This window comes from Pogoniulus pusillus, chromosome 23, assembly GCF_015220805.1.
Source record: "Pogoniulus pusillus isolate bPogPus1 chromosome 23, bPogPus1.pri, whole genome shotgun sequence".
Classification (NCBI taxonomy): Eukaryota; Metazoa; Chordata; class Aves; order Piciformes; family Lybiidae; genus Pogoniulus; species Pogoniulus pusillus.
Window position 1 is genome coordinate 15,578,898 of NC_087286.1, and position 15,364 is coordinate 15,594,261.

A 15,364-nucleotide genomic window follows, 5' to 3' on the forward strand; every position below is an offset into this window, starting at 1 on the left:
TAAGTAGAGTGGCTTGAAGTCCACAAGAAACCAGAGAGCCTCTCAACCTCCCCTCCCCACTCCCTGTGGCAGCTGCACACTGAATTACAACCCAAGCCCCTCACATCACTTTCTCCAGGGGAAAGTGAGGTGGAAAAAGGAGGCCACAAGACAGGAAATCACCAGAAGAGAACTTGCTGGGGATCAGATGTCCCTGCTGAGCTTTCCATCGTTTTGGGGAGCAACATCTTCCCTCACACAGCAACTCATTGGGCTCAAGTGTTCCCAGGGAGTTCACACCACTGGTTAAAGCCCTTCTGCTCTTTCTGCTGTCCTGGACACCAACCACCATGAAATCCCACCAGGAGCTTACCTGAGACCCACACAGAAGTGCCAACATGCAGCGAGGGCACTCCCCAAGGAACTCCAGCACAGCTTTTGTGTGTGGCTGGGCAAAGCGAGGCACCACTGACACACCAAGGGAAGGGTGGCACAGCTCAGGGGCACCCACACCAGCTCTTACCTGTGCCCCCACTCAGCTGTGTGCTGCTCCTCTCCTTGGCCAGCCCATTGGCTTTGGGGCTTGCACTGGGTGCCGCTGCCGTAGTGGCCCTGGGGAGCCGCTTGCCTGGGACCTTCACCGTGGTTCTCAGCAGGTCGATCTCCTTCCCATGGACGTTCTGCATGTAGTCCTGGAGCAGAGAGGCAGCACGAGTCATGACCAGCCCTGCCTGGCACCACCTGCAGCTCCCCTCCCATCCACGCAGCCAAAACGGAGCCTGGGTCCATCTGTGGGAACTGCTCCATGGCCAGCAAACTGCAGGCAATGTGGGAGCTCACCACAGGCTCCTTTCTCCTGCACTACACTCAAGTCTCAAGTCACAGAATGGTTTGGGTTGGAAAGGACCTTAATGAGCATCTATTTCCAACCCTCCCACCAAACCATGTTGTTCAAGGCCTCACCCAACCTGGCCTTCAACACCTGCAGGGAGGAGGCATCCACAGCCTCCCTGGGCAACCTGTGCCAGTGTCTCATCACTCTCACTGGAAAGAATTTCTTCACAAAATCCAGTCCAATGTGCCCTCCTCAAGCTTCAGGTCAGCAGAGCTAGAGGTGAAAGACTCTACAACTTCTCTAGTGTCCACAGCCAGCTGTTTGCTGACCATGGCCACAAAGCCTTGGCTCTGAACTGCCTTCCTGCCACGATTAGCTGGCGCCTTGGAACTGGCTCCAGAGAAGTGCCAGGCCTCACTTTCAGTGCCCAGAACTCATCAGTTCTGATACAAACAATGTCAGAATGTTGCTACAGGCAGTCAGATGCCATGACAGGCCTATTTGTGAAAGCCTGGCTGGGGATCAGAGATTAGATGGAGCAGAAAAGCACACAGGTGGCAGACAGCTCTTCTTCCCTTGTCCTCACTGGTTGGCTTCTCAATCACAGCACCCAGGTACAACAGCTAATACCAGATCAGGCCAGAACAGACCACTCAGCATAAGGTACAGAATGCCTGGAAGTTCCCTCTAAGGTCACAGCCACGATAAATCCAAGCCCAACCCAACCCAGCTCAGGGTAGCTCCCTCGTATGCTCATCTGCACAGCTTTGGATTAGTCTAACCTTGGTGCTGCCTCCATCTCTCCTGGCAGATTACTCATTACACAACCCCAAACTCCACTCCTAAGGTCATTCTACCCTGCCTCCTAAGACCATCTCATCTTCTGCTCAAAATATGGCTGCAGAGTTCTGACCCCTCTTGTCCTATGTCTTCCACTTCTCCCCTGCTCCACAGGGCACTGCAGCCTGACCCTCTCCAATGTGGCTTTTCCCTGAGATCAGGCCTCAAGAAGGGAAATCCATAACCAATGTGATCTTCACAGAGATGCACAGAGGGGACCTGCCCTGCCCTGCTCTTGGACAGGGACTGAAAGCCAAGAGAGAGCTTCTGGGAGGAACCCTGATGTGTGCACATCTTCCCCTTGGTCTCTAGAATTGCAGAGTGGTTTGGGCTGGAAAGGACCCTAAAGATGGTCGAGTTCCGCCTCCATGAGCAGGGACACCTCCCACTAGACCAGGAGGATCCACACTGGGACAGCAGAGCCAGCACCGTCCAGGGTGAGACTGTGACTGCTGCAGAGAGGCTTGGGCTTGCTCCAGTTCACAAGAAGGTCACCAAAAGGATTAATTCAGAGCTGGTCCCCGTTCCAGATCCAAGAGGATAAAGACATAAACAGAGTTTAAGAGCAGCCATTCTGCAAATCCAACCTCTGTCCCCTTGGCTCCCAGGAGCAGGTGAATGGGGCTGTATGGGCCACGCTCTGTGCTCTCAGATGACCACCCACGAAGGTTGCAAACTCTCAGCAGCACCTGAACACCTTGGCTTGAGCTCTTCTTTCTCCACAGGCCCCTGTGCAGGCACCCACTCCTCAGAGCACACCCAGGAGCCGAGGGCAGCACGGCAGCACCCCCCACGCCCACCTCTGCCTCCAGCTTTGGAGCCACCTCAGACGACACCCTCCTCTGCTCAGGTGCCCCAGGCAATTCCCAGGGAAGCAGCCCACCAAACACTGCCCAGAGCTGCTCCTGGCTGGGTGGGGGCCCGGTGGCATCCCTGGGCAGGGAATCTCGGAGGGGCTGAGGATTTTCCTTGCCTCAGCACAATTGCGGCGGTAGCCGGCTGCCTGCCGGAGAGAGCGGTCACCAGCGCTCGGCTTTTATTGCCTGCCATAAAACTGCAATTTCTTCCCAAGCCTCCTCGCTAATTACCCAGCCAGTTCTCTCATTTCATTTTATTACTGGAATTAACAACGAGTTCAAAGCGTGGAAAGCTATTAAGATGTGTGATTAAGCCACATTCAATTAGTTTCTACAAACAATTTAATTGATGTTGCAGATAGAATTAACAGAAGGTGATTGTGTGAATGGCTCCACTGGCTGCAAAATGGGAGCTGCTTTCGCTGGAGCTCTGTGCTGCACAGCCTGGCCACTGGCTGGGCTGGGGCACGGTCACTTTCCTCACCAGGAGCAGCAGCCACTCTCCAGGGCTTGGGGAGGACAGAGGGAACCTTTCCTCACCAGGAGCAGCAGCCACTCTCCAGGGCTTGGGGAGCACAGAGGGAACCTTTCCTCACCAGGAGCAGCAGCCACTCTCCAGGACTTGGGGAGCACAGAGGGAACCTTTCCTCACCAGGAGCAGCAGCCACTCTCCAGGACTTGGGGAGAGGAGAGGGAACCTTTCCTCACCCGGAGCAGCAGCCACTCTCCAGGACTTGGGGAGCACAGAGGGAACCATGACAACCTCCCCTCAGGACTTGGCTCTTTTCCTGTTACTGAACATGCTCCAGGAAGGTAAGAACAGCACTGAGGCACCAAGGAAAGCTGTGCTGGATGAGACTCCCAGCATTCCAACATTCAGCAGGACCTGCTCTGCTGCCCACTGCTCCAGCTCCTGGCATCCTGCTAGCAAGGTTCTGACACTGCTGGCTGTCCCCCAGCGGAGGTGGCACCTCACAACGGAGCACACAGCTCTGCAGGACTCAAGCACAGGCCAGAGCTTCCATCAAGGAGTCACAGAACACTTGACTCCAGGGGGGACTCAGTTTGCTGGAGCTCTCTGTGACTGCAGCCCACAGTTTAAGCTTGACTCTCAGCAAGGAAATTTGAAAGTGAGGCTGGAGGCACCAAGATGTGGACCCAGAAACTGGTTAAGTGATAAACACCAAGAAGTAGATGAGCAGCCCTGCCAGGAAGCTTTTGATTGGTAATGACAGAAGTGTGACCCAGCCAGAGCCAGGAGGAACCAACGGGGTACAGAGACAACGTGGGCAGGCAGATCCCCGCAGTACATACACCCATTGCAAGAGGGACAGGCAGACACCACTGTGGAGATGCAAGATGAGAGCAGTCTAGGTAGGATCTGGCCTGAATCATGCCAAGGAGAAGCTGTTGGGAGCACAGAAGCAGCACAAAGATACTCTGGGGCTTGAACAGCGGCTGAGAAAAACTCTCTTCCATAGGGACCCCTCTGCTGTGCCGAGGTCTGCTAGCCTCCAGCACAGGCTCACCTGGAGCCAGTCTGGACTGGAGCTGGACTTCACCTCTTGAGGAAGGAATGTCAGAATGTCCACTGCCTCCTTGACTGAGGATGCCCACTCCTTTCCTGGCCAGAAGCTCACCTCATCACATGCCTGCTGCCCTGAGAGCTGCTGCCACAGATGAAGTGACAAAGAAGCAGATGTCCTTCCTCAGGAGCACAGGTCTGGTTAGTGACCCGGGCTCAGGCTGCTCAACCCTAATGTCCTCTGTGGTGGGACATGACAACCTGCTTCATGCCACAGGAGACAATCCCAGTGCCAAATGCACTGCAGCCCCTCCTGATTCACTGCAGGAGGAGAGGGTATCATGGAACAACTTCTGGGCCACCTCTTCCTCCAGGCTTCTTCCCTGCATTATGTGACCTCCCAGAAGGCTGTAGAGCAAATACTCAGTGGAAAATGAAGGCAGAGGAGCCTTTGCTGAGCAGAAGAGCACCTCGAGCCCACCAAAGGCCTTGTCAGCATGGTAGAACAAACCCCAACACGCTGGTGGGTGCCTTGGCTCTCTCTCTGGCTTTCAGGAAGAAAATGCCCCAGTGGGAGCACACAGATCCCTCCCCACCTTTGCTGAAGCCACAACAGGGATGCAAACAGCTCCACGTCCTGTGGTCCACACTTCATTAGTCCTTGCTCTGGGTAAACACTTGGGGCAACACCACACCTGTCCTGGCTGCCAGGTTCAAAGCTCTGGTGAAACCCATGGCAGCAGAGGCCCATCCTGCACCTTTCTTAGCAACGGGCTGTGGATCACCAGCAACAACAGGCAGAGCAAAGCAGGTTTTTGCTTGGGGCCAGGCAGTAATGAACTGAAATGCTGCAGAAGTGCAGTGAGGGAAGAAAGTGACACCAATTGAGATTACCCCCTGAGGAAGGAATGGTGAAAAAAGAAGACAGACCTGGCACATAGCAGCAGCAGCAGAAGCTGAAGGTGGTTAAACAACACCCCAGCCTCTATGGCTGATGGCAAAGCAGCCTGTGAAGTCTGCCATGGAAAGGTGAGGAACCCACACACATGTGAACAACCAGCACAGCAGCCACCAGCAGCAAACCCTTGCCCCAGTTTGGGTCTATGAAGACCAAAACAATGGGGTTCTGAAGTTAGAGACCACAAAGACTGTGATTTTAACCTCAACCATTCTGAAAGCTCCCACAACTGAAGGAGGAGAAATGCAGTGCCTGGCTTCCTAGCGTGGCGATGGGAGGGTCGAAGGGCTCAGCAGCCAGGAGCTGGACCACTGCATACCCATGAGCTGGAGCCACGGGGTCAGAAAGGAGGAGAAAGGCCCAGGGCACTCCCATGTGTTTGTGGAGACTAGGGACAAAAGAAGAGCTTGGGAGAATGCAGGAGCTGCCACCTCCTGCTCTTCTCCCTCCAGCCCTATTCTCCCTCCAGCCCTACAGAGCACCCCTGCACCCCACAGCCAGGCTCTGCCCAGCACTGCCTGTCTGTCCTGCTGCGGTATGGCCCTAGTGCGGGTGCTGTGCCCCTGTGGCACAGGTGTGCCCATTCCTGGCTCGCTGTCTCGGCAGCAAACTGTGCTCAAGAGGGAGCAGAAGAAGCCATTAGCCCCACAGTGGGGAGGCGACAGAGATGGATGGGGAGGCAGCTGCGCCCCAGCCGAGCGCTGAGGAGGAGTGGAGCTGCACCGCAGCAGCAGTGCGCCAGGCCCTGCACTGGCACCTCCTCTCCATTACCCAATACCTAGCAGCCAGGAAAATGATTGCACATCCAAAGGGCACCCCCAACCGTGGCTGCCAGCTCTGCCCTGCTCCGCAGCAGCCCCACTCCGAGGCTGACAGGCAAAGGGGAAGAAGCGGCACTTGCCCTGTGCCATCCAGTGCAGAGCATGCCCTGCTCACCTGTCCCACCCGCCTGGCACCACAAGCAGCCGGCACCACAAGCAGCCAGCACCAGAGGTCTCCTCCAGATCCTGGTGCAAATCAGCTCTGCTGGGTACCATGGCTCTGCAAGGACTGGAGCTGAACCACTGCTACAGGCCGAGGCTGGGGCTTCCTCCTGCTGCCAAGCCCTTCCCAAGCAACCCTGCACTTGCGGCGCCTGTGAGAGGAGCTGCAGCAGCATGACACTGATCTGCCCACCCTGCTCCTTCACCCACCCACCCAGGGCAGTACTCACGTGCAGGCTGGGGTGGTAGGTGAGGACTCCGTTGTCACACAGCGTCACATACTTCTTCTTCCACTCCTTGTTCAGAGACTTGCCACTGCGTTTCAGGAGAATGCCCTAGGAGAGAAGTGTCAGGAGCCTCAGACCCTGTTTGGCCCAGGCACTTCCCACTCAGCCCCAGCACTGCCCCTTGCATGCGGGTCCTTGAAGAGGCACAAAGACTCAAGGGAACGTCTGGTTTGGTCGTTCCAGCAGCACTCTCCCTGGGACTGGTAAAAGGGCTTTGCCACTCTCCTCACACACCCCACTGTGTCTCCACACTGTCAGACATAAGGGTCTCCACATGCCAGTACTGATGCCCAGTCCTCTGAGGGACTTGTCACCTGCTCTGCTATCCTAAATCACTCCCACTGGGCAACGCTTCTTGTGCTGAAAGACAGTGCCAAAACAAGGCAGAAGCCAACCTCATCACCAACTAACACTCGTCACTGTTACCACAGTGCTCCCAGACCATTTCCCAGAAGCACAGTCATAGGGATGGACAAGGCAAAGGCAACTTGGGATAGGCAGAAGCCAATCCATGGAACTCTCCAAGATGCAGGTCTCAGAAGGCATGCACATTCTCTTTTGTGCTGACAATTCCTTCCTATCATGTCCAACAAATGGAACTAGGGACAAGTTTCAGGAGGCGGAGCATGTCCTGGCCATTAAGGGGTCGGTTCACTCCTTTTTCCCATCAGGATTTCACATGAGACCCACACTGTGGTCTTCAGGCACAGCACAGTCCCCAGGCCTGAAAACCATTGTGCTGACATGCCCTGCTCTTCCCACCAGCCCAGCCTCTAATGACCTGCACCAAGGCTCAGAGCTGAGACCCTCTTCGCTCTCCCCCCAGCCACTTCTGCATCCCCAGGCAATCTGCTTCTAGCAGCAACTCATCAGGCACCAGGTAAGACCACAGATGGAGAAGGAAGACAAAACAAGAGGCTCTGGAGCAGGAGTCAGGGAAAGAATATCAAGCACTACAGGCAGGGAGGAGAGGACAGGGCAGGGGAACAAGAGCAGGAATGAGTAAGAGTCTGGGAAAGAGCTGGATCCACCAACTGTGGGGTCGGCCCCTTGGAGAGCTGTGTCTGAACAGATACTCAGCCTGGCTGCTCCCAGCATGGCACTGATCTGGGCCCTAGGCCAGCTCCTCCTCACAGCCCTGCACAGAAAGTCTCTATCCTGCATATTTGAGGGTCCTGTCCCACTGCCTGGAGACCGTGGCTGCTGCCCCTGCTGGAGGGGAACACAACAGCTGTGGGGGTTGGCACTTGCTGGGTGCCCCCTCTGCCAAACGTGACCGTGAAATCAGCAATAGATGGCACAGAGGAGGACAAGTGCCCAGGGCTGCTGGCACACAAACGGTGTGGGAAGGAAACGCCTCCCGCTCCTGCATGGCACAGAGGGCAGAGAAGAGCAGCAAAGCTGGGCTGGGGCACTGGCAGGGCCCTGTCCTTTCCCTTCAGGAGCCCCAAGAGGATCAGTGGCACCAGGTGGCTGGGTTTGACACCCCTCCGAACATGGCAGCAGCCCAAGGACTCTGGAAGGGAGTCACCTGGTAACTACAACCAGACACCTACACCAGGCACTGGGAAAAGGCCACCACGAGGAGTGACCAGCCAAGAAGGGAGGGCAGCAGCATAACTAACACCAGCCAGAGCAGAACGGGGTCACCAGGGCAGCTGGGTCTTGCTCTTGGTGAGATGGCAACATCTGACAGCAGGAACTGTGCCGACACAACAGTTTTGGTTCTCTTTCAGGATGTCAGCTGAGCAGGACACACCACCACGACCCAAGGGCACACAATCTAATGTGTGGAGTGAAACTGGTCAAGAGAAAGGTCTCCAAACATGAACACTAATGAGAACAAGTGTAGTGATGGATGGCAAGCCACAGCCAGCAGACGTACCTGCACTGAACTCTGGCCAACCTCTGTTTGAGTCACGCCATTTAATCAATGTCTTCCCCAAATGAGCTCAAAGAAAACACAAACTCAGGAAACATGAAGGCACCACAGGAACTGCACAGTGTCAACCGCTACATGATCAGAGGAGGATTGAGTTGACCCTCAAGGGTTGTCCCAGCCTGGCTCACACTGCCCAGAGCAATAATGGAGTCCTCATCCCTGGAGGGATTTTAAAGCTGTGGAGATGTGTGGTGCTGAGGGCCATGGTTTGGTGGTGACCTGGCAGTGTTGGGTTCATGGTTGGACTCCATGAGCTTAAAGGTCTCTTCTAACAAGAAGAACTCTACAACTGGTCATTAACACAAACTGCCTTATGTCATTTGGCACACCAGGTCCCTGCTCTCCCCAATGCATCTTCACCTCAGCACTACACAACACCTCCTTCAACACTCCGAGCTGCTGTGTCTCCTGTGTAGTTCAGCTGCAGAGCAGCAGCTTCCCAAGCTGAAACACAAACCAGAGCTGGAAGCAGAGGACCCAGCAGCCTCCTGCTGTAAGCCAGAAGGCAGAAAAGTCCAAAACTAGGAACAGCTCCAGAGGTGAACATCAGGGGAGGTCTGACAGAGCTCAGACTTGCTGTTTGCTGCTGCACTGGAGACTAAGAGGCAGGGGACAGAAGCCAAGAGGGTTTTAGGTTCTAACGGTGCTGCTCTGCTGACTGCATAGAGGTCACAGCTTCGCAGCTAACAACTTCTTTTCTGGTGCCAGAAGGTGGAAGTTTGGCCCAGCAACATGCAGACAACTCCAGGCTTCCTGGAGGGAATCCTCCAGCATCTCAGAGGGGAGTAAGAAGGGGCATAGAGGACAGAGCAGAGCGAAGCCCAGGAGATCCCAGGGCTGACTTCATCTCCCCACACATATCCTGGCTCCTGGCTGGACTCCTCAGTTTTGCCAGGACCTTGCACCCACATCCAGAGCTGCACCTCCAGCTGCCTCTGTGTCCTCTGGAAGACTGGCAAGAAATAGCTCTTCCCAAGCTTCCTGCTGAGCTTGGAAGCCGTGCACAGAGGGCAGCAGCTGCCTGGGGCCAAAAGCCAGAGATCCCAACTGCCTCCTCTCTCCTGACTCTCCCTTCTCTCCTGGCATCGCATCGGCAGCAGTGCGGCGGTGCCGGGGCCGGATCCTGGCAGGGCACAGGAACAGCAGCAGCAGCAATATGCAGTGTAATGAAGCAGGGAGCAGCGATGGCCCCCAAAGGACTCGTTTGCTCCACAAATCTCCCTTCCACTCACTTTTTGCTAAGAATTTTAACACCAAACTTAATTGTGAAGTCGCGTATTGATTGGAAAATGCAAATGGCAATTTAAATGTAATCTAAGCTCCCAGCATGAGCCCAGCTCCTGAGGAGGAGGAGTTGCCCTCCTTGGGCCCAGCTGGAGAGCACAGCCCAAAGACAGCCAGGCCAGGGACTTGTGGCCCTCAGGGCTGTAGTGCCACCCCAGAAAGGCTGTGGCACTTTCACAGAATCACAGAACTTTAGAGATTGGAAGGGACCCCCCGAGATCACCAAGTCCAACCTCCCTGCCAAGCAGGATCACCTAGGGTAGTCCACACAGAATGCATCCAAGTGGGTTTTGAATGTCTCCAGAGAAGAAGACTGCACAACCTCTCTGGGCAGCCTGCTCCAGTGCTCTGTTACCCTCACTGTAAAGAAGTTCCTCCTCACATTGAGGTAAAATCTTCTATGTTCCAATTGTAGCTGTTGCTCCTTGTCTTATTGCTGCACATCACTGAAAAGAGATTGGCGCCAGCCACTTGACACCCACCCCTCAGGCATTTCTATTTGTGCAGGTAGGAACCCATTCCCAGTGAGGAACAACCAGGGAAGCTGAGGCTCCCAGCCCAATTAAGCCCCTTTTCAGGAGACAAGTGTCCAGCTGGGAAGAAGCTATTCTGACTCTGCAGGGATTATCTGACCCCCAAGACAGGATGCTGCAACAAAAAGGTCCTGAGTCGCCAGTGCAGAGCCCCAGCCAAGAAGCAGGAGGAGCTGCCTGAGGCACAGAGGGATCCCAACATCCACAATCTCTCAGTAAGAATTTCCATCCTTTCCAGGTGTGCCTGTGGCTAAGGGAGACAGAGCAGGGCACACAGAGCCCTTGGACTCGGTTGAGAAGCTGGAGAAGGTGGTGCCAAGTGACAGGCAGACACTATACCTGTGTGACCTACATGTCCCTCCTCAGCCAAGCAAAGCCTCCACCCAGCGTTTGTCCTTTCTGCAGACTCCCACTCCACGGTCACCCTTCAGGCCCTCACACAACACTATGGTTATAAAACCCAAAGCACCCAGTGCCAAATCAGCCTGCCAGTGGTGCCCAGAGCTGACCGCCTCCTGAAGAGTCCAACAGAGGTTGCGCACTGGCCAGTGAGCATGCCCACAGGTACCATGGCATACCCCTGCTGCTGCTCCACACCACCAGACAGACTTCAGCTATCTCTAGGGATTTTAAGCTTGCACCAATATTGCTCTTCCAAGCAGAGGAACCAAACTGCTTGCTGTCATCAGCCAGCAGTGCAGTGGCTGAGGGAAGCAAAGCCTGAACCTGGCCAAACGCTCAGGCAGAAGATGCTGACCCTTCACCAGCTTCATTGCCTCCTCTGGACCTGCTCCAGCACCTCAGTGCCTCTCTTATACTGCAGCATCCAAAACTGAACACCCACTGGTGTGGCCTCACCAGTGCCCGGTACAGGGGGACAATCACCTCTCTGCTCCTGCTGGTCACACCAATGCTGATCCAGGCCAGGATGCTGTTTGCCTTAGCCGCCTGGGCACACACTGGCTCATCTTCAGCCATCTGTCAACCAGCACCCCACAGTCCCTTTCTCCTGGGCTATTTCCAGCCATTTTGCCCCAAGCCTGTAGCATTCATTCATGACATTGATGTGATGCAGGTGCCCATACAGTTAGCCTCAGCCCATGGACCTATCCTGGGCAGGTCCCTCTGAAGCATCTTCCTTGCCTCCAGCAGATCAGCACTCCTACCTAACTTCATGTTGCCTGCAAACTGAGGGTGCCTCGATCTCATCCAGATCACTGATGAAGATGTTAAACAGGAGTGGCCCTGGCACTGAGCCTTGGGGAACATCACTGGCGACCAGCTGCCAACTGGACTTAACTCCATCTCCATCACTCTCTGGCCTGGTCATTTGCCAAGGTTTTACTCAGCAGAATGTGTGCTTCCCCAGGCCAGGGGCAGCCCAAGGGCAAAGATCTCCTTCCCTAGGGACCACCCAGCACAGAGCAGCACCAGCGAGGCTCTGCCCTCCCATCCCACCACTCAGCCCAGACTCCTCTATGCAGCACCTCAGCTCTGGCAGCGTGAAAGCAGACAGGGCAGAGAGGGGTCAGATCCACAATGGGGGCACAGGGGGCAAGGCAGAAGCACAGCCAGGAGCTGCAAGGCAGGATATGGATAAGCGTGGCCAGCAGTGCAAGGACATGCTGGTGAGAACAGCATCCACCCAAACACACTGCTTGGCTTGCTCAGACATTACCCACTGCTGCTCTCCTGATGGGCACAGAGATAGGCACTGCTCGAGTGGCTCCAGGCAGCTGGAGCCTCCCTGGACGCCTTGAGCCAGGAGCAAGGGCACTGCTGCCTCCATTGACCCACAATGGCTCGGGGCATGGGCATGGTAAGCACTGTGTTCACTGATTTTTGCCACTGCCCTCAAGGAGAACCTCTGGGCAGCCACACTGGCATGGAGCAGGAGCAGAAGCAAAGGCAGGAGCAGAATGGTGCAGGAGAGGGAAGACAGAGAAGAGGGGCTGCCATGGGAGCGGGCACAGGGCACGGATGCCCTCTGCTGGAACCATCTCCTGGCTGGAGAACTCTGCTCCATACCCAACACCTTCACCTGCTGTGGGAGCCATGCCAGCACCCTTGGCTCAGCAGCCCTGCAGGCTCGGGCAGGTGGGCAGCCCTGCAGGGTGTCTGGCCAGCTGGACCACGGGGCACCCAGCTCCTCCACACCTTCTGCTGGGCAAAGGCTTCCTGGTTCCCTCTGAAAAGCCTGGTGGCAGCCCATCCCCGTGGAGGTGCCCTCGTTTGGGGTGAGGGAGGGTCGAACCTGCTTCATGGGGATGGCACGCCCACTGCCGATGCTGTCCGCCTTGCACTCTGGAGTCTTCTTCTCCCTCTCCGGGTCTGCGCCCTTGCGAGACTGGAAGAGAAGAAGCACAGGTCCGTTAGAGACGGAGGCCAGGGAGCAGCACAGCCCCTGTGCCCAGCGGGCTGCCAGGCCAGGCCAACCAGCGCTCGTTCCCCCAGACTGAGGCTCCCAGCGCATGGAGCAGCCTGTGCCTCACCCGTCCCTACTAGGCCTGCTCCAGCCCCGCATCCCCGCCCCCTGTCCCCTGGAATTTGTCCTCTCCCCCAAGGAGTGCAGGCAGAGCTGTCCTAGCAGCGCAGGGCTACCTCTGACCCCCCCCTCCCGCAGGGCACACAGGACATGGCGACAGACAGAATGGCATGGGATGCGGGTGGAGCATGAGTGGGAGCGGGAGAGGCCGAGGCAGTGAAGGACTCACACCTCTACTAATCCAACGGATTTATTCTGTAACACACTTGCACCATACAAAGTAGCACAGGTCACCGGGCAGAGATACCAGCCCCTTACAAAAGAGCATGGACAATAAATATCTACCACACGTCTAAGAGTCGAGAGCAGAGCCCAGCAGCCCCGGGGGGGCGGCCGCAGGGAGAGCAAGCTCCAATAAATATAATAGGAACTATACAGTCTGTTGAGCAGAACTCATTCAAAGTGCTTAGGACAGAGAGGGAATATCAAGTCATACACGGCATGGAGCACAATCAATACATTCAGAACCACAACAATGGCAGAAGGGCAGCGGCAGCGTCCCTCCGGAGCGTCCCTACACACCCCCCGGGTCCGGGAGCACCCCGTGTGCTTTGGATCGGAACGGGACACGAGCCCCACGCGCCTGGGACACCGATTCACTGGCTTTTGGGCCCAGAACAAAACAAAGAGATTGAAAGAGAAGGAAACTAAAGAGACACAGATGGCTGCTCTGCTGCGAGGAGGAAGAGGAGGAGGAGCAGGAGTCCATGCAGGCTGCAGGAGGTGCAGGAGGGAGGAAGGAGCTGGGTGCTAGCGGCAGGCGCCAACAGCAGCTCCCGCAGGCAGCAGCAAAGCGTCTTTGGGCCCATCCAGCTCCACTCGCTGCTGTCGCCCGGTCCCGGCGGCTCTGCAGGTCTTGCCGTCCCATCAGGGTCGTCCGCCTGGCATCCCCGAGCACGGAAAGTGCCAAGACAGCATCCAGCAGGCCCAGAACTGTCCCAGCTTAAAGTGCAGGCGCAGGCCGTCTCACGCTTCCTAGACTTTACACTGGGGGGATTTAAAAGGCTCCTGCGTGTCTCCGAGGGGGGGACCCATGCTGGCTGGAGGGCGGGCGAGCCTCTAATCTTAGATCAATCCCAGTGCCCATCCCTTATCCGGCCCTGGAGAGGCAATGAAAAGTGAGAGAATTTGTACAGAGGTGCCGTGTGTAACCACCTGGATCTTCTAATTTGGAAGGAGTTGGAAAGGCCTTTTTGTTGATGAAAAGTTGGAAACAGTGGCACATATCTGCAAATATCGAAAGAATAAAGAGTTTGGCAAGTTATACTCAGAACACGGACACGAGCCTGCCAGCCATGGGCAGGCAGAGGCCGGGGAGGGCGGCAGCAGCAGTCGGGCTCCAGGCTCCAGCGAGCGGGGCCGGGGTGGGCACCTCAGGCAGGGGCTGCCCCTGGCTGTGCGGATCCGGCACGCGGACCCCTGCCTCTGTGGCACCGGGGTGCGATCTGGCATGGGGAGCAAGGGGAGCAGGAGGGAGCAAGAGCAGGAGAGGAGGAAGGAGAGGAGGAGGAGGAAGGAGGAAGGAGGAGAGGACAGGATTGGCCATGAAGGACCCAGGCACAGCTCAGGACTGTGGCTGCTCCCAGAGCTGAGTGGAGCATGGCCCTGCCCAGTGCCAGAGCATGGAGGGGCCTGTGCCCATCTGGGGAAACGCTGCGAGAATGGGAGCTGCTGGCTGCACCTACACTGCCTGCCTGGGAGAAGCTAAGGGCAGGAGACAGCCTCCCCTTCCCTTCCCTGCCCTGCCTTGCTCTGCCTGCCCCTGGCCCTGTCCCACTGTGGGAGGAGGTGTCAGGAGCTGCTGCTGCTGCCACGACCAAATGGAGTGAGGACGTCAACGTGAGCCATGGATGTGCACCGGCAGGAGAGCAAGCGAGTGAGCGTGAGCTCGGCAGCACGGGTGAGCCCCGATGAGCACAAGTGAGCCCCAATGAGCACAGGTGAGCACAGGTGAGCCCCGATGAGCACAGGTGAGCCCCACAGCGCGGCGAGTGAGCGCCAGCCCGGGTGAGCACGAGTGAGCCCCACAGCAAGCTTGAGCCTGGGATGAGTGAGCAGCAAGAGCTCGGGACAGATGGTGACATCCACAGCAGGTGAGCGTGAGCCCCACAACAAGCCCATCTGCACCACGAGCGTGGACCCATGCCGAGTGAGCTGAGCATGGGGCTCCGTGGGCAGTGAGTGTGAGCATGAGCTGACGGCGAGTCCAGAGCCCGTCGGCGCGCGGGCGAGCAGAGGATGGGTGGCAGCACGCAGGTGCCCGTGTGCCGGTGCACAGCAGCAAGCATGAGCACGAGAAAACGGCGGGGAGGGAGGAGAAGCATCCACCAGCACTGAGGTGCAACAGCTAAGTGTGACCATCGACAATAGGAGACCCACAGGGCAATGCCAAGGAGGAGGGAAGGGCCAGTGAGGGACAACCATGCATAGAAAGCAGTAGGTCTGCTGCCAGCCAAAGGCAGTGTGTGCCAGGAGGAGGAGGCTGGGGGAAGGCAGGATGGGGAGTAGGGCGAACACGTGCGCTGCAGCAGGGCTGGGGATGTGCACACAGAGAACTGGGGGTGCATGAGATGCAGCAGTGGAGAGTGCACGCAGCATTCCAGGCATCAGGTGCTTCAGGATGTCAGAAGCTGGGGGAGAAAGGTCTGTGCCCAGCATGAGGAGTCAGGGGGCATACCCAGAGTGCTGTGAGAGGAACGGGGCATGGGGCAGGGCAAGGCTCTGTGGGTCTGGAGCAATGGCAGCTGTTCACACAGGGCACACGGTGCAACACGGACACGGACTTGGTGTGGCCAG

The 15,364-nt window shown here is 56.8% G+C and overlaps 1 protein-coding gene across 3 annotated transcripts in view; it reads right to left on the bottom strand.

The window, feature by feature from the left end:
• Positions 1 to 15,364, bottom strand: part of AGAP3 (ArfGAP with GTPase domain, ankyrin repeat and PH domain 3) — a 97,172-nt gene that overhangs the window by 35,697 nt on the left and 46,111 nt on the right. For 2 of the 3 annotated variants that reach the window (XM_064162671.1, XM_064162670.1), the window contains exons 9-11: positions 12,278 to 12,370; positions 6,208 to 6,312; positions 503 to 671 (exon numbers count right to left, since the gene is read on the bottom strand). In XM_064162671.1, the coding sequence (XP_064018741.1) occupies positions 503 to 671; positions 6,208 to 6,312; positions 12,278 to 12,370 (367 nt within the window). Of the gene's footprint in view, positions 1 to 502; positions 672 to 6,207; positions 6,313 to 12,277; positions 12,371 to 13,674; positions 13,796 to 15,364 lie in introns of those variants that run through there. The other variant, XM_064162673.1, reaches the window with a different exon arrangement.